This window comes from Palaemon carinicauda, chromosome 10 (genome assembly GCF_036898095.1).
Source record: "Palaemon carinicauda isolate YSFRI2023 chromosome 10, ASM3689809v2, whole genome shotgun sequence".
Classification (NCBI taxonomy): Eukaryota; Metazoa; Arthropoda; class Malacostraca; order Decapoda; family Palaemonidae; genus Palaemon; species Palaemon carinicauda.
The window spans coordinates 118,069,755-118,092,929 of NC_090734.1; the positions used below are offsets into that span (position 1 = coordinate 118,069,755).

General features: G+C 42.2%; 2 protein-coding genes across 2 annotated transcripts in view; both read right to left on the reverse strand.

Annotated features, from left to right (window-relative positions):
- Window positions 1–23,175, reverse strand: part of LOC137648711 (uncharacterized) — a 130,926-nt gene that overhangs the window by 64,690 nt on the left and 43,061 nt on the right. The gene's annotated exons all lie outside the window — the stretch shown is intronic.
- Window positions 1–23,175, reverse strand: part of LOC137648207 (uncharacterized) — an 88,538-nt gene that overhangs the window by 22,521 nt on the left and 42,842 nt on the right. Inside the window, exons 3-4 of the mRNA XM_068381132.1 lie at window positions 15,982–17,257; window positions 15,098–15,218 (exon numbers count right to left, since the gene is read on the reverse strand). Coding sequence (XP_068237233.1) covers window positions 15,098–15,218; window positions 15,982–17,257 — 1,397 coding nt within the window. The remainder of the gene's footprint in view (window positions 1–15,097; window positions 15,219–15,981; window positions 17,258–23,175) is intronic.

Sequence of the window (23,175 nt, forward strand, 5' to 3'; positions counted from 1 at the left end):
TTTTTCCGCGAGTGCCCCTTTTTATTTGTTTTGCATTTTTTTGCTTAGTCATGTTACCGTAAGGAATTGGCAAGTAGTGTCGCAAAACTTATATTTTTATAGTGTTGGAAAGTGTTTCTAGATGATCTGGCTACCCGTGCCTATTTTTTTTTTTAGCCAGATATATAAGTATGTGTTCGATTTTCCTGTGATTGCCATTTTTTCGTTTTTTCCCATTTCTTTCAAAATTACTACGTACTAAGGAACTATCACAGAGTAATATTTCATTTATATGTTTATTTGTCGGAAAATATGCCTTGATGGTTTGCCTAGCACGTGGCTGAAATTTTTTTTTCTGAAATGCCGTATATTAGAATGGCCATTTTTCCACGAGTGCCCCTTTTTATTTGTTTTGCATTTTTTTGCTTAGTCATGTTACCGTAAGGAATTGGCAGGTAGTGTCGCAAAACTTATATTTTTATAGTGTTGGAAAGTGTTTCTAGATGATCTGGCTACCCATGCCTATCTTTTTTTTAGCCAGATATGGCGTATATATAGGGATGTGTTCGATTTTCCGGTGATTGCCATTTTTTTCTTTTTTTCCCAATTCTTTCAAAATTACTACGTACTAAGGAACTATCACAGAGTAATGATTCCTCTAGATGTTTATTTGTCGGAAAATTTTGTTTACTTTTTTTTTGATTGAATATCATCAAATTTTTTTAGCTAAAATATTGTTTTACATTTTTTTTTTCGATTTTATTTCCCTTCAAAAAAAATTTTTTGGGTCAGAATTTTAATTTTATAGTCGTAAAATAATCGACAATTATCCAGCAACCCACCATACAATTTTTATGCATATCCAATAATAATTAGATTAGTAAATAACACCGAAATTGACATACCCTTCCTACATTTCAAGTGGCAGATTAGGGAGTCTGAGTCAGTGTGGTTGGCGGCCATTTTGTGGACATATCCGAAGCGTAAGCTGCCCTATCTATATATATTCTTGTTCCCTATAGAATTTGTGATATTTTGGTATATTTTTACCTGCATAAATATCATATTATATATTAAATATATGTATTTTTTTACGAAATTTCCAAGTACTCAAAAAATTACCTTTAGATATGGCCCCTGATATAAATGTAATTTACAAAATAATGAAGATTTTTTTTACATATTTCTATTTTAGGATAACATATGTTTATTCCCTAAAAAAATTAGCCACTTACTATTTCATTTGGGTACCCAAAAAAATTCATGAAATTTGGACAATTTTTTTTGGCCAAAAAAAGTTACCCTTTTTTTCTCATTTCAGATCTTCACCTCCATGGGTCTGACTTCATCCAAAATACATCAAGATGTGTCCTAAACATTCAAGAATCAATTCCTAAAAGGATTTGTGTATATATGTATAAACTTTTTTTTTATGAATTTTTATGTCAGGTCTTTTTTTTTTTCTACTTAATTTTTTAAAATATTTATAATAAATAGTATTTCTGCAGATGAGTAGTATTTATCTTTACAGTTGTTTTAAGCATTCATTGAAGTTTTTTTTGGCAAAAGAAAAAAGGAGGTTACTGCAAAAACTGATTTTTCAAGAATTTTTTTTGGCGTCGGGGTCGTTCGCGTCCGAGTATACCCTTAAAGGGGTGTCCGAGGACCGTACCTATCCAGGGTTAAAATATCATTTTTAAATATTTAACTTAGCCGGTGAATATATAATAGCTGATTCACACCCAAGGCGGTGGGTAGAGACCAGAGTTAATTAAGTTTACAGCGTATAAGCTAAGAGTTTTTGACAGTTATCAATATAACAAACCAAAATATATAGGTACCTGGTAAGGAAGTTGACTTAGACGATTACTCTGCCTTGTAAGTCTGTCTTCCTCACGAAGCCCAGCGATCCTCTTAGGATGCTGAAAGACTCCCAGGAGCTGAAGTATAAAGGGTTGCAACCCATACTAACAGGACCTCATCAAACCCCTAATCTGGGCGCTCTAAAGAAATGACTTTGACCACCCGCCAAATCAACAAGGATGCGAAAGGCTTCTTAGCCTTCCGTACATCCCAAAAAACATTTCAAGAGACAGATTAAAAAGGATATTGGAATTAGGGTAATGTAGTGGTAGAACCCTCACCCACTACTGCACTCGCTGCAACGAATGGACCCAGTGTGTAGCAGTCCTCGTAAAGAGTCTGGACATCTTTTAAGTAAAATGACGCGAACACTGACTTGCTTCTCCAAAAAGTCGCGTCCATAATACTTTGCAGAGATTTATTTTGCTTGAAGGCCACGGAGGTTGCTATAGTTCTAACTTCGTGCGTCTTAACCTTAAGCAACCATCGGTCTTTCTCATTCAAGTGAGAATGAGCTTCTCGTATTAAAAAATCTGATAAAATATGACAAAGCATTCTTTGACATAGGCAATGATGGTTTCTCAACTGAGCACCATAATGCCTCAGATTTACCTCGTAATGACTTAGTACGAGCTAAATAGAACTTAAGAGCTCTAACAGGACATAATACTCTTTCCAGTTCGTTGCCTACGATCTCTGATAAGCAAGGAATATCAAAAGATTTAGGCCAAGGACGAGAAGGCAGTTCATTTTTTGGCCAGGAAACCAAGTTGAAGTGAACAAGTGGCTTTTTCTGTAGAAAAAACCGATGTTCTTACTGAAGGCATGAAGTTCACTGACCCTTTTAGCCGAAGCCAAGCACACTAGGAAAAGTGTCTTGAGGGTGAGATCCTTCAGGGAGGCTGAATGTAATGGCTCAAACCTGTCTGACATTAGGAACCTTAGGACCACGTCTAAGTTCCATCCAGGAGTTGCCAAACGACGTTCCTTAGAGGTCTCGAAAGACTTAAGGAGATCTTGGAGATCTTTATTGTTGGAAAGATCTAAGCCTCTATGTCGAAAGACCGAAGCCAACATGCTCCTGTAGCCCTTAATCGTGGGAGCTGAAAGGGAGCGAACCTTTCTCAGATGTAAAAGAAAATCTGCGATTTGGGCTACAGAGGTACTGGACGAGGACACAGATGCTGACTTGCACCAGTCTCGAAAGACTTCCCACTTCGACTGGTATACTCTAATGGTAGAAGCTCTCCTCGCTCTTGCAATCGCACTGGCTGCCTCCTTCGAAAAGCCTCGAGCTCTTGAGAGTCTTTCGATAGACTGAAGGAAGTCAGACGAAGAGCGGGGAGGCTTTGATGGACATTCTTTACGTGGGGCTGACATAACAGATCTACCCTTAGAGGAAGACTTCTTGGAAAGTCTACCAGCCATTGAAGTACCTCGGTGAACCACTCTCTCGCGGGCCAGAGGGTAGCAACCAACGTCAACCTTGTCCCTTCGTGAGAGGCGAACTTCTGCAGTACCTTGTTGACTATCTTGAATGGTGGGAATGCATATAAGTCCAGAAAAGACCAATCCAGTAGAAACGCGTTTATGTGGATTGCTTCTGTATCTAGGACTGGAGAGCAATAGATTGGTAACCTTTTGGTCAACGAGGAGGCAAAGAGGTCTATGGTGGGTTGACCCCAAGTAGCCCAAAGACTCTTGCCCACGTCCTTGTGGAGGGTCCATTCCGTGTGTATCACCTGACCCCTCCGACTGAGACAGTCTGCCAAGACGTTCAAGTCCCCCTGGATGAATCTCGTCAACAGGGAGATGCCTCGATTTCTTGACCATAAGAGAAGGTCCCTTGCAATCTCGAGCAGCGTGAAGGAGTGTGTGCCTCCTTGCTTGGAGATGTACGCCAAAGTTGTGGTGTTGTCTGAGTTGACCTCTACCACTTAGTTTCGAAGAAGCTTTCGAATATCATCAAGGCCAAGTGGACTGCTAATAGCTCCTTGCCGTTGATGTGCATGCTCTTCTGACTTGAGGTCCACAGACCCGAGCATTCCCGACCGTCCAGGGTCGCACCCCAACCCAAATCCGACGCGTCTGAGAACAACACGGGGTTTGGGTTCTTGACTGCTAGGGATAGTCCCTCTCTCAGACTGATATTGCCGTCCCACCATTTCAGGCATGCCTTTACTGGTTCGGAGACTGGGAATGATACCGTCTCTAACGTCTTGTCCTAGTTCCAGTGAGAGGCTAGATGGAACCGGAGAGGCAGAAGGTGTAGTCTCCCTAGTGAGACAAACTGCTCCAGGGATGAGAGAGTCCCTACGAGACTGTTCCAACTCCTGACTGAACAAACGTTTTCTTTTCAGCATTAATTGGACTTCGAGCAGGGCTTGTTCTATTCGGTGGCAGACGGAAAAGCCCGAAAAAACTGGACTGCGAATCTCCATCCCCAAATATAGAATAATCTGGGATGGGATCAGTTGGGACTTTTAGGTTGACCAAAAGTCCCAACTCCCTAGCCAGACTCAACGTCCAATGTAGATCCTGCAGACAGCGAAGACTGGACGATGCTCTGAGAAGCCAGTCGTCCAAGTACAGGGAGGCTCGGATCCCCGATAGATGGAGGGATTTTGCCACATTCCTCATGAGCCTCGTAAACCCGAGAGGAGCAGGACTGAGGCCAAAGCACAGGGCTCGAAACTGGTACCCCACATTCCTGTAAACAAACCTCAGAAACGGTTGGGAATCCGGGTGTATAGGAATGTGGAAGTATGCCTCCTGAATGTCGAGAGAGACCATCCAGTCGCCTTCCATAAATGCTGTCAAGACAGCCTGGTAGACTTCATCGTGAAGTTTGTCTTGACAATGAACACATTGAGCGCACTTGCCTCTTACGTACTCCTGCAGTGAACATGGCTGCCAGATCATTGGAGCCATCCCTGAGGGACTTGTTCCTGCAGAGAACGTGGCTGTCAGATCATAGGAGCCATCCCTGAAAGCCTTGTTTATGCATGACATAATTGTACAGCAAAACTTCAAACGCTCGAAAATAGCTCTGAAGTCGACCATAAAATCTTGGAGCGTCTCATGGCCAGGCGCCAGGGAGAGTCTATGAGGTTTGAGAAGTCTATCTGGGCAGAGGCAGGAACTCCCAAGCCGAGAACTTCTCTCGTGTCATATCAGACTCTCGCTCTATAAGCCAGCTTAAAAGTAGGGAAAGCAAAGGCTGTCTCCCCCAAACTCCTCCTGGTGATAAACCAGTCGCCTAGCAAACGTAAAGCTCTCTTAGAAGAGCGAGAGAGCACTAGCTTATAAAACAACGGCTTCGAAGTAGCTAGGCCTAGTGTAAACTCTGACGTTTAGGCGAACGAGGAGCAGCAGTTACAAAAAGATCCGGACAAAGATCCTTAAAAATCAGTATGATTTATTTAAAGTCCATAGAGGGCTAAGCAGCTTTAGGCTCCTCTCCGTCTGACAGAGTCCTCAAGGGAATATCAGTAGGAGGGGGAACAGCAACTTTCTCATCTGAAGGAACCTTGTCCGACAATAGCCGAGTCTCAAGCAAGGGAGAGACCTACCGTGGTGGCAATGCTTTACAAGCAGAGTCCACACGCACTGGTGCATTAGTAGCGGACCAGGACGCAACGTCATGTAACTGCTTGACAGTCTGTGAACTGTCAACAACAACAGGTGCGTGAGGACGCACAGCGTCCACTCGAGACTGCTTTGACCGCCTAGTCTGAGCAGTCAAAACAACTCTAGAATGCGGAGGTTGACGCTCAGCGCAAAACAAGTCAACTCCGATGGTTGGCGAACGTCCTGAACGTCAACAGGAGCATCAGCAAGTGGCCTAACGTCCAAATGCGGCAGAAAAACCACACGAGACCGCATCGAGTGTGGTTCTAAACAACCTGACTGACGTGACTTGGCTATGCCAACGTCAACAGGACGCACAAAGGAACGTTTGGGTGGCTGAAGGCCAGGATCTCGATGAGATAAACGGCTAGGCTCAACGGACTTATCGGCAGAATAGTCTTCCATAAGGGAGGCAAGCTTATTCAAGCATGTCTTGCCGTACAACCCATTTAGGATCAACGGGAATGGTTGCGGTAAGAGACGAGGGTAACGTCTGTGACTGCAAAACCTTGCCTACAAAAAGACTCTCGGAGTCTGTGTTACGCTTTTGTTTAGGCGGCGAGCAGTCTTCCGATGACTGCATAGGGTCAGAGCTGTCCTAATAGTTAAAACCAGGACGCTGGACCTGTCCTGAAAGGACTGACTTTCGCTTAAAGGGCCTCGAAACCTTGTTCCACGGTTTCTTATGCGAAAAGCCTTCGGATGACGAGGAGAAAATCGTCTCTCTCGCCTTATGGTAGGGGTGATCTTGGTGAGATACGCCTGATACCATAGAGGGAACGTCTGTTCGCTGATCAAGGCCTCTCGAACCCATAAGTCGTACGACATTACTTCTCCCCTGGGCTTGGGAGCTTGCAAGAGGTCCCGGACTAGGCGAACGACAGGCACGAACAGACGAACCCTCGGTCGCAACACTGATAACACTTTGCGCAATATCACTTTATCACTACGATTTTCTGTTTTGCACTTATTTCACTGAAATCGAATTTTTTAACAATTCACATTAGGTATGAATAAAACTGATTTCTACCTGAAGCACGCAATTCTACCCTCATCAAAAGGTTATAATTGCGAAATCAGTCGTATAATGTAAGCACATTAATACCAGCAAAAAACAGTAAACATTTTTTAAGATAAAAAGATCAGTGGCTGGGGAAGAGACTAAACACTAGTTCATTCAAAACTACGTTTTCAATCTCTCACCGTACAGTGCCTTGGGACGAGAATAAAAAACTAAAAACGTTTTATCCTTTCTCCTCGTACAGAGACTAGGGACGAGAGTAACTCGAGAACAACGTTACTCGCTTGGGACGAGATAAAGATCGGAACGTTCTCTCTCCTCTCTCTCCCTCCGTCTCTATCTCTCTCTCTCTCTCTCTCTTGATTTCGCACCGAAGAGAAGAGCCCACTTACGTTTCGTCAAAAAACAGGTTATTTGACCAAAGGAAAAAAAACTGAAAGGTTTTTCAATTAAAAAGTTCCTTTAAAATAGAATTTAAAACATTTAAGCTTTGAAAGAAGAATGAACAAAACGTCAGAATCGATTTACTCTTTCTGCAAAGTGAAACCGTGATACTCTCTCTCTCTATCGTAACGATAGAGCGCAAACTGTGTAGCATAAATAAACTAAACGTTAGTTCATCTTTGAAACAGTACGAAGACTATTCAAAGAAAATCTTTCATAAAATATCTACTAAAAAATATTCATTTAATAAGTTTTAAATCATTAGCTCTGTAAAAGTTATTTACGATTGAAAGGGCTCAACGTTGTTTAACTTCGGTTTCCAAGTTAGGACCGCCTACTCTCAGGAAAGGTCGCATATAAACAAATCATTAAAATTTATCTTGATGTTTATTATAAATGGAAAGCTAATCGAAGAGGCCTAATAAAGGCGGGTGAGATATAAAATATATAGAGGAAAATCTATAATTAATTTATAACGTGATAATATAATTGCTAAAAGCCTAAACACACTTCCGTACTAAGGGAAGGGTCGGCCATTTAAAAGTCAAGGAAAGTCCAAAAAACAATCCAAAGTCATCAAAAATTAAATCTATCCAAAAACGAGTTCAAGATTTAAGTTGAAGATAAAACACCTGTACTGCGAAAGCTCAAACCAAAATGAAGTACTTCACCAAATATGTTGAGAAAACTCCAGGTTCTACAGCGAGTAATGATACGTCTTGTCGTCAAGGTCGACAGAGAAGAATTGAAGGGTTTGTTTACATGCAAGAGTGGTATCTGGCCGATAGTTGGCGCTGGTGGTCACACCCGCAACCTTCATAGCGATCGCTCGCGAGTTTTTGAGTGTGTTTTCTGTCGAGCCGCTGAGTAGCAGCTATTATATATTCACCGGCTAAGTTAAATATTTAAAAACTCAAGATCTATACAGTAATGAGACTAGTGTTAATGTATGGATCAGATATGTGAGCTCTAAGATGAAAAGAGGAGGCAAAGCTTGAAAGAACTGAGATGAGAATGCTTAGGTGGATTATAGAAATATCACTGCTTGAAAGATTGGAAAATGATGAAATATGTTATTTTGATAATAAAATAAATTTTTGAATATACTTACCCGGTGATTATAATAGCTGCAACTCTGTTGCTCGACAGAAAAACTCTACGGAAAAATTTGCCAGCGATCGCTACACAGGTAGGGGGTGTACTCAACAGCGCCATCTGTCGTTCAGATACCCAGTACTCATTGTAAACAAAGAACTCAATTTTCTCCTCGGTCCACTGTGTCTCTATTGGGGAGGAAGGGAGGGTCCTTTAATTTATAATCACCGGGTAAGTATATTCAAAAATTTATTTTATTATCAAAATAACATTTTTCAATATTTAACTTAGCCGGTGATTATAATAGCTGATTCACACCAAGGGGGGTGGGTAGAGACCAGCAAAATATGTTTACATCATATGTGCTAAGAATTTTTATTTCATTTTAGAAGTTATCAAAATAACTAAACAAAATAAATAGGTACCTGGTAAGGAAGTCGACTTGAACAATTACTCTGCCTTTTTAAGTACGTCTTCCTTACGGAGCCTCGCGATCCTCTTAGGATGCTGAGCGACCCCTAGGAGCTGAAGTATCAAGGGTTGCAACCCATACAACAGGACCTCATCAAAACCTCTAATCTAGGCGCTTCTCAAGAAATGACTTTGACCACCCGCCAAATCAACTAGGATGCGAAAGGCTTCTTAGCCTTCCGGACAACCAAAAAACAACAATAAAAACATTTCAAGAGAAAGATTAAAAAGGTTATGGAATTAGGGAATTGTAGTGGTTGAGCCCTCACCCACTACTGCACTCGCTGCTACGAATGGTCCCAGAGTGTAGCAGTTCTCGTAAAGAGACTGGACATCCTTAAGATAAAAAGACGCGAACACTGACTTGCTTTTCCAATAGGTTGCGTCGATTATACTTCGCAGAGATCTATTTTGTTTAAAGGCCACGGAAGTTGCGACAGCTCTAACTTCGTGTGTCCTTACCTTCAGCTAAGCTTGGTCTTCCTCATTCAGATGGGAATGAGCTTCTCGTATTAACAGTCTGATAAAATAGGATAAAGCATTCTTTGACATAGGCAAAGATGGTTTCTTAACTGAACACCATAAAGCTTCAGACGGGCCTCGTAAAGGTTTAGTTCGTTTTAAATAGAACTTAAGAGCTCTTACAGGGCATAAGACTCTTTCTAGTTCATTTCCAACCATACGATAAGCTTGGAATATCGAACGATTTTGGCCAAGGTCGAGAAGGCAGCTCGTTTTTGGCTAGAAAACCAAGTTGTAGAGAACATGTAGCCGTTTCAGATGAGAATCCGATGTTCTTGCTGAAGGCATGAATCTCACTGACTCTTTTAGCTGTGGCTAAGCATACCAGGAAAAGAGTCTTTAAGGTGAAATCTTTCAGGGAGGCTGATTGTAGTGGCTCGAACCTGTCTGACATAAGGAATCTTAGTACCATGTCTAAATTCCAACCAGGTGTAACCAAACGACGCTCCTTCGTGGTCTCAAAAGACTTAAGGAGGTCCTGTAGATCTTTATTGTTGGAAAGATCTAAGCCTCTGTGACGGAAGACTGATGCCAACATGCTTCTGTAACCCTTGATAGTGGGAGCTGAAAGAGATCGTTCTTTCCTCAGATATAAGAGGAAGTCAGCTATTTGAGTTACAGAGGTACTGGTCGAGGATACGGATACTGACTTGCACCAGTTTCGGAAGATTTCCCACTTCGATTGGTAGACTCTAAGCAATCGCTCTGGCTGCCTCCTTCGAAAAGCCTCTAGCTCTCGAGAGTCTTTCGATAGTCTGAAGGCAGTCAGACGAAGAGCGTGGAGGCCTTGGTGTACCTTCTTTACGTGTGGCTGACGTAGAAGGTCCACCCTTAGGAAGTGTTCTGGGAACGTCTACTAGCCATCGAAGTACCTCGGTGAACCATTCTCTCGCGGGCCAGAGGGGAGCAACTAGCGTCAACCTTGTCCCTTCGTGAGAGGCGAACTTCTGCAGTACCTTGTTGACAATCTTGAACGGAGGGAATGCATATAGATCTAGATGTGACCAATCTAGGAGAAAGGAATCTATATGAACTGCCGCTGGGTCCGGGATTGGTGAGCAAAATATTGGGAGCCTCTTGGTCATCGAGGTTGCGAAGAGATCTATGGTTGGCTGGCCCCAGGTGGCCCAAAGTCTCTTGCATACATCCTTGTGGAGGGTCCATTCTGTTGGAATTATTTGTCCCTTCCGACTGAGACAATCTGCCATGACATTCAAGTTGCCTTGGATGAACTTCGTTACTAGCGATATGTTTAGACCTTTTGACCAGGTGAGGAGGTCCCTTGCGATCTCGTACAACGTCAGAGAGTAGGTCCCTCCTTGCTTGGAGATGTACGCCAAAGCCGTGGTGTTGTCCGAGTTCACCTCCACCACTTTGCCTTGAAGGAGAGACCTGAAGCTTTTCCAGGCCAGACGTACTGCCAGTAGCTCCTTGCAGTTGAAATGCATTGTCCTTTGACTCGAGTTCCATATTCCCGAGCATTCCCGACCGTCTAATGTCGCACCCCAGCCTACGTCCGATGCGTCCGAGAAGAGAACGTGGTTGGGAGTCTGAACAGCCAGGGGAAGACCCTCTCTTAGGTTGATATTGTCCTTTCACCAAGTCAGACAAGACTTTATCTTTTCGGAAACCGGGATCGAGACCGCTTCTAGCGTCTTGTCCTTTTTCCAGTGAAAAGCTAGATGGTATTGAAGAGGACGGAGGTGTAGTCTTCCTAGTGACACAAATTGATCCACGGATGACAGCGTCCCTACCAGACTCATCCACAGCCTGACTGAGCAGCGTTCCTTCTTCAGCATCTTCTGGATGGATAGCAGGGCTGGGGGCTGATCGTCTTGTTGTTCAGCAACGTCCTCATCAGAGGGTTCCTCATCCGAAACTGATGAGGAAACGGCAACGGAGTGGGCAACGTCTGGCTCGCTGAATCCGGTCGCACTGGTGGATGCGTGACGGAGCCGGACGCAATATCATGGAACTGCTGCACAGTCTGTGAACTGTCAACAACCATGGGTGCGCGAGGAAGCACAGCGTCAACCCGAGACTGTCTAGACCGTCTGGGTTGTGCAGTCAACACACTACCGGGTTGCTGAGGTTGACGCACTGCGTCAAAACAAGTCACCTCTGCTGGTTGTTGAACGTCCTGAACGTCAACAACCACCTCCGAGCGTCGCTTAACGTCAACGTGCGGCTGGCAACCCACACTGGGTCGCATCGGTGGAGGAACCACCTCAACTGGCAGACGCGAGTAGGTTACCTCAGCGTCAACAGGGCGCACAACCGACCGGTTGGAAGGTTGTTGGCCAGAAGGTTCTTCTCCGCATTTAAGTCCTCTATCAAGGACGCAAGTTTGGACTGCATGTCTTGCAGCAAAGCCCATTTAGGGTCTACGGGAGCAGGTGTGGCAACAGACGGGGTTAGCGACTGAGGCGGAACCGTTTACCATCCCTGAAAGCCTTGTTATGCGTGACATAATAGTACAGCAAAACTTCAAAGGCTCGACAACAGCTGTGAAGTTGACCTGTAAACAACTTGGAGCGTCTCCTGGCTAGGCGCCAGGGAGAGTCTACCAGAATTGAGAAGTCTATCTGGGCAGAGGCATGAACTCCCAAGCCGAGAACTTCTCTCGTGTCATATCAGACTCTCGCTCTATAAACCAGTTTAAAAGAAGGGAAAGCAAAGGCTGTATCCCCCAAACTCCTCCTGGTGAAAAACCAGTCGCCTAGCCAACGTAACGCTCTCTAGGAGAGCGAGAGAGCACTAGCTTAAAAACAACGGCTTCGAAGTAGCTAGGCCTAGTGTAAGTTCTGACGTTTAGGCAAACGAGGAGCAGCAGTTACAAAAAGATCCGGACGAAGATCCTTAAAAAAAATCATCATGATTTAATTAAAGTCTATAGGAGGCTAAGCAGCTTTAGGCTCCTCTCCATCTGCCAGAGTCCTCAAGGGAATATCAGTAGGAGGGAGAACAGCAACTTCCTCATCTACAGGAACCTTGTCCGATAAAAGCTGAGTCTCTCACTGGTGCATTAGTAGCGGACCAGAACGCAACGTCATGTAACTGCTTGACAGTCTGTGAACTGTCAACAACTGAACTGTCAACCACAACAGGTGCGTGAGGACGCACAGCGTCCACTCGAGACTGCTTTGACTGCCTAGACTGAGCAGTCAAAACAACTCTAGAATGCGGAGGTTGACGCACAGCGTCAAAACAAGTCAACTCTGATTGTTAGTGAACGTCTTGAACGTCAACAGGAGCATCAGCCAGTGGCCTAACGTCCAAATGCGGCTGAAAAACCACACGAGACCGCATCGAGTGTGGTTCTAAACAACCTGACTGACGTGACTAAGCTACGCCAACGTCAACAGTAAGCACAAAGGAACGTTAGGTTGGCTGAAAGCCAGGATATCGATGAGATAAACGGCTAGACTCAACGGACTAATCGGCAGAATAGTCTTCCATAAGGGAGGCAAGCATATACTGCATGTTTTGCCATACAACCCCTTAAGGATCAACGGAAATGGTTGTGGTAATAGACGAGGGTAACGTCTGTGACCGCAACACTTTGCCTACAAAAAAAGACTCTCGGAGTCTGTGTTACGCTTTTGTTAGGCGGCGAGCAGTTATCCGATGACTGCATAGGGTCAGAGCTGTCCTAATGGCTGTAACCAGGACGCTGGACCTGTCCTGAAAGGACTGACTTTCGCTTAAGGGCTTCGAAACCTTGTGACAGGTTTCTTATGCGAAAAGCCTACGGATGGCGAGGAGAAACAACGTCTCTCTCGTCTTATGGTAGGGGAGATCTTGGTAAGATACACCCGATACCATAGAGGGAAAACGTCTGTTCGTTGGTCAAGGCCTCTCGAACCCATAAGTCGTTTGACATTACTTCTCCCCTGGGCTTGGGAGCATGTAAGAGGTCCCGGACTAGGTGAACGACAGGCACGAACAGACGAACCCTCGGACGCAACACTGTAACACTTTGCGCCTCGGACGCAACACTGTAACACTTTGCGCATATCACTTTATCACTTCGATTTTCTGTTTTGCACTTATTTCTACCTGAAACACGCAATTCTACCCTTCATTAAAAGGTAGTAATTGCGAAATTAGTCGTATAATGCAAGCTCATAATACCAGCAAAAAACAGAAAACATATTTTAAGATAAAAAGAAAAATCAGTGGCTGGGAAAGAGACTAAACACTAGTTCATATAACTACGTTTTCAATCTCTCACCGCACATAGCCTGGGGACGAGAATAAAAACCTAAAAACGTTTTATCCTTCCTCCCCGTACAGCGACTAGGGACGTGAGTAACACGAGAACAACGTTACCCGCTTGAACGGAACGTTTTCTCTTCTCTCTCTCCCTCCGTCTCTATCTCTCTCTCTCTTTCTCTCTTGATTTCGCACTTAAGAGAAGAGCCCAATTATATATCGTCAAAAAAACATGTTATTTGACTAAAGGAAAAAACTGAAAGGTTTTTCAAATAAAAAGTTCCTTTAAATTAGAATTTAAAACATTTAAGCTAAGAAAGAATGAACAAAACGTCAGAATCGATTTACTCTTACTGCAAAGTGAAACCGTGATACACTCTCTCTCTATCGTAACGATAGAGCGCATGTTGAACGTCCTGAACGTCAACAACTGCGTAGCATAAAAAACTAAACGTTAGTTCATCTTTGAAAACAGTACGAAGACTATCAAAGAAATTCTTTCATAAAATATTACATTTAAAAAGTTTTAAATCCTTAGCTCTTTAAAAGCTAAAGACGATATAAAGGGCTCAACGTTGATTAACTTCGGTTTCCAAGTTAGGACCGCCTACTCTCAGGAAAGTTCTATATAAACAAAGCATTAAAATTTATTTTTATATGTTTATAAAAAATGGAAAGTTAATCGAAGAGGCCTAATAAAGGCGGAGAGATATAAAATATATAGAGGAAAATCTATAACGTGATAAGATAATTACTAAAAGCCTAAACACACTTCCGTCTAAGGGAAGGGTCGGCCATTTAAAAGTGAAAGAAAGTCCATACTCTCTTTGTCACCATAATTAAATCTATCCAAAACGAGTTCAAGTTTTAAGATGAAGATAAAACACCTGCATAGCGAAAGCTCAAAACTAGAATAGTGTACTTCACCAAATAGTTGTGAAAACAAATCCAGTTAGCAACAGCGAATTAGTAGGTCTTGCCGGTAGCCCGACAGAGAGAAAATTGAGTTCTTTGTTTACAATGAGTACTGGGTATCTGAACGACAGATGGCGCTGTTGAGTACACCCCCTACCTGTGTAGCGATCGCTGGCGAATTTTTCCGTAGAGTTTTTCTGTCGAGCAACAGAGTTGCAGCTATTATAATCACCGGCTAAGTTAAATATTGAAAAAATAATGGCAGGCATAATGAAGATTACAGAGGTGATAAAAGTGTCACGCCTAAGATGATGTGGACACATGTTGAGGATGGGTGGTGGGGAGGGATGAGGAGGGCTTGGGAGGAACCTGTAAGGAAGAGATGATCGAGAGAGAGGCAAAGAATTAGATGGTGAGATAAAGTGAAGGATGTTATGACGAGAAGAGGTTTGGTGGAAGAGGATACCTTTGATAGAAGGCATTGGAGAGGACGTATCAGGCAACCGACCCCTTAATGTAAGGATAACAGTGGGAAAGAAGAGGAGTTAAATTCAATAGTCAGCCAAACTTACAAACTATTACCTTCCTGGTTTAAAGGGTACGATTGATTCATAGACGTAAAAGAGTGTCGGCCGACTCCTGAACTTAACTGTACATCAATGCAAAATTAATCTCCAAATGCATGACACTAAAGCCATTACAATACTTATGTATAAAAATAATGGATTATCTAAGGAACTATTCCAAACGTATTCAATTGCTATTTTCAACATGCCAAATAGGAGTACTGTACCATCACTGATACAGCACTGTGAGTTTTGTGTTTTAGTACAATGGATGTTGTACATCATATTGTTACCGTAAATTTTGGTTTTCAAAAGGAGAGCATCAATACTGAACTAATAAGGCACCACAAAATGCCTGAAAACACAATACACTTACATTTGTGTTGGGGAACATATTCAGGAAGGTTTCCACACTTATGACGACGAAAATTGCGAAGATCTTCCAAGTCTTCTGCATCCCAAGACCTCCAACGTCTGTGGAAATTTTTTTTCTTTCTCTGCAAAATTGAGGTTGAGAATATAAAAAATGAAAAATTAATTTAAATACACATGCAAAGAACTGTCTTGTAGTCTATATCTTTTCTAAATCTCTCGCAGTCTATACCCTCACTATACCAGAGAGTACTGTACTGTATACATGCACTACTGTATATAACTGTCCTGCAAATGCCTAATGAAATACACCTAACAGTTTTTTTCAGGTCATATACACACTGTATCTGCATTGCATACCTAGATTATCTCAGTAATATAATTTTTTAATAAAATTTGTTACCTCTATACTTGCCTGATGTTCATACTGCTCCTCTCTTGAAACTCAATTAATACTGACATTTACCACAAAAAATAAAAAATTTACCATTTTCTTTCTTTCCAATAGAGTTGGGGACTTTAGTTCAGAAATGAGACAATAAAGCATCTAATAGCAAAAAAATGGCTTGGTCACAATGTACCATCTTTTGTACTTCAGTCTTGAAATCATGCCAATTTATTCATTGAAAATGGCAAAATTCAACACAGCTGAACTTTCATAACCTAATAAAGTACAGTATCTATAAAGTGTCTGCTGCCTTGACGTCAAAACTTGATCATGAAAGGAATTATAATAACAAACTCTATTCCGATAGGAAACTGAATAAATAATTGTGGTTTAAATAGCATTCAACAATTACAAGTTACAATTGACTAAAATATGAAAACCTATGGATGGATTCAAAATGAAACACCATTGATGCTGAAATGGAATGATACTGTACTTACCAAATATTCTTTGTGAAGATACTCATCCTCCAGTTTCTTCTTCAAATCTTTGACTATTTCTGTCTTAGGCTCATAAGGAATCTTTCTCTTAAATAAATAATCTTCCTCTCCATCAGAAAAAAATAACGGAGTAGACAGTTGTTTGTGAATTGGTGGTCTTAATAATTTCCTGCTTGCTGAAGTTTCTGGTGTCTTGTGATGCAAACAACTAGGCAACTTATATTGACTTCTGTACGGAGCTTCACAGAGACCACAGGAGTCTGAGTCATCTATGAAGTAGTGCTTTTTACCGTATCTTTGGCACAAATGGCAGTGTTCGTCAATTTCTGAGCTCGATGACGAAATGGGTAAAGAATGAGATCGGTGCCTTTCTGGTGGATACCAGTCTCTTTTAGATACTGATATAGGATTGACTTTTGAGTGCTTTGAACAAGGGCGTTTCAATGATTCACATATTTTACAAGTGGCGTTATCTCCCGGCCTCCTTGTGTCTTGATCTGAGGTAGTGCTGTCATATTCATCCTCTCTATTTGATGTATTATTATGCCTATCATGTGTTATGTGTTCAGCATTAGTGTCACTTTTGTTCATGCCTGGTCTTCTTTCTGCATTTGATGGATTGTTACCTATTCTTTGGCGGCCTTGCCAATCATTACTCTTTCTGTTTACAGAATCACTTGCACTGATTTTTTTTGAATGATTATTTATAGAGTTATCTTCATTTTTACTAGCAACTCCATCTGCAAATTGAACCTTTTTCCTTGTCCCATCCTCTGAGGAATATTTGGATTTAAAATCATTGCCATCAGAGTAACTAATATTATCATCAATCCCATTTTGCTGTTCAGCATAAGTATCCAGGCCAGGTTTCCAGGTTACATCCAAAATGGACAAGGAAGTCTTTTCATCTCCTTGATCATAGAGTTTTCTACCATCCATACCTCCTCTGGGATGACTTCTTGTTGAAGGTAAAACATGACTTAGTCTTGGAATGTCTGCTATAAGCGATCTATGGTTCTGTTTCGCTTCTTTCTTTTTATTGGCAATACAAGCTTCACACTTTGGTTTAGTATGATTACAATTCAATCTGGTTTTCATCTGTTTTCCTAACACAGATGTTTTAGAGTGTGGTCTCTCTTCACTACCCTTAGGTCGTAAGTGCTCTTTTGAGCTAAAGTCAATGTCATGTTTGCCACAAGAAGACTGCGAGGTCGAAAATATAGTTTTTCTTGAAGATACAGACTCATTTCCCACATGACGAAGTTGTTCCCCTTTTCTGAAACAAAAGTATGATTAAAAACTACTAAAACTAGCTCCAATTAATCCTAAACAATGGGGAAGGCATGAATAAGAGAAATTTCCATGCTATAAATGTGAACATTTTATATTTAACTAAGTACAGTAATTTGTATTTGGACTTTTCCTTCTTTATTTTAGAATATCATAATAAATTTCCTACACTAATGCATTAAATGAAATTTTCATAAAAAATATAAAATGCAAATTTTCTTATGCCTTAATGTAGTTCAGAGACAAAGTTAGGAACTTAACAAAACAAAATTATACAAAATAAAATATTTTTTGTGTACACAGTCCAACTATAGTAACCTAAGAAAAACAAGCCAATTAGTTATGCCTTCACTTCTCCTTTTAGTTCATTAACATTTCATCTGAACTAAAATAGAGAGATTTATCCATGGAAATGGAGAAGTCAAAAGAGTCTGTTATCAAAGTACAGTATCATTCTCTCTTGAAGGCCTCTGTTATTGTACCAAGTGGACTGGGCAGCAAAAGGATATCTGCTCCCTATTTCTCCTTCACTAGTTCTTCTATGGTTTTAAGAGAACATCTGCCTAATCTACCATTGTGATTATCAACTTTCTTGGGTCATTATATACCTCAACCACAAACTTCTTCCTTCATCATCATTATTCAAAGTCTAATGACTGTCTATACCTTTAAAACTGTAAACAAGTTAGTGCTTTAGTATCTGTAATTTTCTATAACTTTGTTTCCACCATAGAATCTAAATAATCTAGTGACAAAAAGGGAGGAGGGATCACAAGAAGGAGAATTTAGATTTTGTGAAAAATAGAAAAAAAAAATAAATAAAAAAAAATGGATGCTTTTATAGAAACCTGCAAAATCCCCTATTGTGGAGTTATTCATGGAACAACAGAGAAGTTTCTCAACACTCTGTCTACAGTCGTATATAACAGTAGGTCTTATTGTAACATTGTGTAAAGTCAAAAGTGGTATTTCTTCGTCAAAATCCCTTATCACAACAGTACAGATTTTATATTTGTAGATACCATACCCTACAAGAAAAAATATTGTAAGTCTTATCAGTTCCTTATTTTTTACTATTTGTACTTTTCTCTTGATTTTGCAGTACATTATTTAAATTAGCTACTAATGTATATTATATTCAAAATATATTCAAGTTAAGTCAAAATAGGACCATTTGTCAGGCAAAGGCATTCAAGCATGCTTATCCAGCTATAACAGTCTCCTTGATTTCATATTTTACTGTACTCTAAATCATTCATCTCCAGAACTGAGGAAAAATGTTATTTTCATTAGTAAAATAAATTTTTGAATATACTTACCCGATAATCATGTAGCTGTCAACTCCGTTGCCCGACAGAATTCTACGGACGGGATACGCCAGCGATCGCTATACAAGAGGGGGGTGTACTCACCAGCGCCATCTGTGGCCAGGTACTGCAGTACTTCTTGTCAACACCACCTCAATTTTTCCTCGGTCCACTGGTTCTCTATGGGGAGGAAGGGTGGGTCAATTAAATCATGATTATCGGGTAAGTATATTCAAAAATTTATTTTACTAATGAAAATAACATTTTTCAATATTAATCTTACCCGATAATCATGTAGCTGATTCACACCCAGGGGGGTGGGTGAAAACCAGTGTACATGTTAATCAAGAAGCTAAGTATCCCGTATTTCATATTATCAGTTATTCAAAATAACAATGAAATTATAAGTACCTGGTAAGGAAGTCGACTTGAACCATTACTCTGCCTTTAATAAGTTCGTCTTCCTTACTGAGCGCAGCGTTCCTCTTAGGAGGCTGAACAACTCTAAGGTGCTGAAGTATAAAGGGCTGCAACCCATACTAAAGGACCTCTACACAACCTCTAACCTAGGCGCTTCTCAAGAAAGAATTGACCACCCGCCAAATCAACTAGGATGCGGAAGGCTTCTTAGCCTACCGTAACAACCCAAAAAACGGATTTTGAGCGAAGCGAAAAATCTATTTTTGGGTAAGATGGCCATGTCGTCCTGATGGAAGTTCCTTAAAGGCAGCTTCCTAGGGTATATTACAACTACGGCGATATTCCCAGAGAATTTACCTTAAGGTACCCAGAATTCTAACTCCTGGAGCGAGTATCCCTAAAAAAGACCTTAGGGATATCGTAAATATCAGTGGACGTATTCTTGACACGCCTCATAGCAATCTATACCCCGAATAGAGTTAACACTTCGTAGGGGTCAAATGGCAAGAAAACGAAAACGAGAAAGAAAAGGGGAGAGCCGTTCGTAAGGCCCTCTCTTCTCCCGTTTCGTAAGCGTGCCCTGCGCCGATTCTGGCGCCATCTGCATTCCTTGTAGCGAAACACGAGGTGCTACAGATACTGTATGTAGGGAGGGGTCCTACGGCCCTTTCATTGAAAGGGAAGGGCGGGTCCATCAGGACGACATGGCCATCTTACCCAAAAATAGATTTTTCGCTTCGCTCAAAATCCGTTTTTTGGGCTCAAGCCATGTCGTCCTGATGGAAGTATACCAGAGCATTACTGTATCTGTGGATTCTCAAAATGTGCCGTACTCCTCAGAAATATTTCCCCCAGTCGACGCGACCTAGAGACCTAAGATGTTACCGTCATACATCTTTTCAACTAATCATAAACCATGATAGAGCTTCCTGCCCCCAACAGGGAAGAGTCTTACTAGACTCTGGGAAAGTCTCGAAGAGTACATATATCTAAGTATGAACCCCAGGCAAGCGAGTATAGTGGTCTCACCCCATACTGGGTAAAGCGAAGTTCGAAAAGAATCACTGTGTCAATATGAAATATCGGCCAGTCCTCCGCTCAAAACACGTATTGGACAAAGGTTCATATCCGCTTAGGAGGAAACTCGTAAATCCGCCACCATCCCTTTATGGGATGGAGTCCTCCAGCTAAGGGGAAGCATAAACCAATGCAATATTAGCTTGCATAAGGGAACATTCTATTAGAATTATCCCCGGGTAAATATACATAGAATGAATGCTCACAGGTGAAGGAGACGCAAGGTTCTCAAGAACCAGTTTATTGACAGACAATAAACAAACAGGTTAACCACACTCATATATATATATATCTATATATAAGAGGAGGATAACTAAAACTTTAAGCATAAGTATGATAGTAAACAGCAACTTGTTTGTCTGAAAGAAAAAAACATTGGAGCCACTTTTAAGATACCAAAGTATCAAAGTCAAAAGTCTGTTTTACTAATCAGTCACATTAGCGTTAGAAACGCTCGGCACGCATGTTTGCACTTATGCTGGGTTCACCTTTGAAAGTGGAACAGTCAACGTGGGTCACCCAGTACCCTCACATAGTATGTAGTACAACATGTGACTACATACTCACCCTGGAATTAATTGTCCCAATTAAGTTACTGTTCCTCGCAGAGTTAAACAGCAGGGTTAACGACGCAACCCACTGCCACCACAGAACCTCTTAGTTGCTGCACTTGCTTCGCATAGTGACGAAAGAACACTCTGGAAGACTTCCAGCCAGTGTACGAACGAAGATGTCCAAAATCCCTACAACTAAAGAAGTTTAAGGAAGAAGCAACTTTCCTCGGATCGTGACCTGTGGGTGAACAGTCAGGATCCGCTCTGCGAATAAGATATGTGATTTTCGCCCTGAGTTATTTCAGTAATAAATTTTTGAGCCTGACGTTTCTCCCCTGGCCAGATGGCCATCCTTGAAGTCTGAAGTTCTACGAAGATAGACCTTTAGGCATTCTACTGGACATAGAGATGCATCTTCTTTCAGAGGCAGATTCTTCAGGGACCCCACCTGATGGTGGGTAACTCGTTCTTGGTGAGAAACGTAGGATCCGGAAATAGGTTCAGTTCACCCATCCAGGGACTGAACACGACCTTCCTCTCTCGAGAGGGGTATGATCTCACTAACCCTGGCCCCGGACGCGAGTGCCAAAAAGGAGGATAACTTATGGGTCAAATCCTTTAACGCACACTCCTTCTAAAGACCATGAATTGGGCTTTGGAGGTGTTAAAGGTCTGAGCCTAGCGCAGGCTTTCGGAACTTTTATAAAAGATCTCGTTAGCGAGGTCGACCTGGAAGGCATATAGAATGGGTCTTGTCAAAGCAGGCCTACATGATAAAATCGTGTTAGTTACCGATCCATAACCATGGAGATGGATGAAGAAAGACAAGCAGAAGTCCGTCGTTATCTCCTGCGGAATCTTCGTCTGACAAGGGCTACCCATTCTCTCCAAGAAGACTCATATTGCCTTATAAAAGGTTTGCACTTATAATCCTCTAGGAAGTCCGTGCTGGCTTTCGAAATCCCGAAACACTTTCTCACCTGTTAAGGAAAGAAATCATGAGCTGCTGGGTCCGGGTTTTCTGTGATGAAGCGCAGACAATTGACTTCTGGACTCACTGGGTCAGAACTGGATCTGGTAGCGGACGAAACTCCGATCGTAGTTCCAATGCCAGAGGGAACCCCACACTGTTCGGTCATTTGTGGGCCACTACTGCCGCTACTCCCTTAAATGATCTCAGTTTGTTGAGGACCCTCAACAGAAGGTTGTAAGGAGGGAACAGATAAATCCTGAACCATCTGTTCCAGTCGAGGGACATCGCGTCCACTGCTTCCGCCAAGGGGTCCTCGTACGGGGACACATACAGGGGCAACTTCTTGTTGTCTTTCGTTGCAAAGAGGTCTAGCCGCAGTTCTGGGACTTGACTCAGAATGAAGGAGAATGGTCCTGCGTCTAGGGACCATTCCGACTCTATCGGTGTGAACCTGGATAGAGCGTCCGCTGTCACATTGCGGACTCCTTAAAGGTGAACTGCTGACAGGTACCATTTCTTCTTCCCCCAAATCGGAAGATGGCCAACATCACCTGGTTGAGAGGTGGCGACCTTGATCCTTGTTGATTCAAGCATCTCACAACTCCCCCGCTGTCCAGCACCAACCTAATGTGGATCGAGCGATGCAGGGAGACTTTCTTTAAGGAAAGAAGGACTGTCATAGTCTCTCGAAAATGACTGTGAGAGGTCTTGAATAGACTGGACCAAGACCCTTGGGCCTTTTTCTGATGAGAGCGAACTCCCCATCCCTCCTTCGAGGCGTCTGGGTGACTCGTCACCGACGGGGGAGGTGGATGAAGAAGAACCGACTTCCTAAGGAGTCTGGCTTGGGACCAAGGCCTGAGAAGAGTATTTCGACGAAGCGGAACTGGTCTTCTCAGATCTCTTCGCGCATCTGATGCATAACTACTCCAATCTCCGGTTGCATCCTTTAGCTGTGCTCTTAGCACCGGGTCTGTCACCGAAGTAAACTGGAGAGACCCCAGTACACTCTCCAGTTCGCATCTGATATCCATACGGAATCTAGAAGTCTCTTGACAGAACCAGCTATCTCCTTTCTTTTCTCCGCCATGACGGAGAAAACGGTGTGACATTAGGTCGCAGTGGATTCACACCCACCGGAACTTAGAGATGGAGGAAGTTGAGACTTTTCCTGTTGATCTTGAAGCCTAGATAATCTAGGAAATGGATCACATACAGGGAAGCTTGCAAGCATTCTGTCCTGGGTGCTGCCCACACCAGCCAAAAATCCAGGTAGGCTACTACCTGAATTCCCTTTAGGCGTAATTGACTGAGAAATACGTTCGCAAGCATCGTGAAAATCCTTGGGGCTATTTAAAGCCCGAGAGGCATGGCTTTGAAGACGTATAGTCTTCGTTGTAGCCTTAACCTTAGGTAGGAGGGGAATCGACAATAGATTGGAACGTGCCGATAGGCGTCTGACAAAACTATGGAGGCGGTAAATGCCCTCTTGGGCAGTAAGGTCCTTATGTGTTGTATTGATAGCATCTTGAACCTGTAGTTCGCTATGAACCTGTTAAGTGGCGACAAGTCC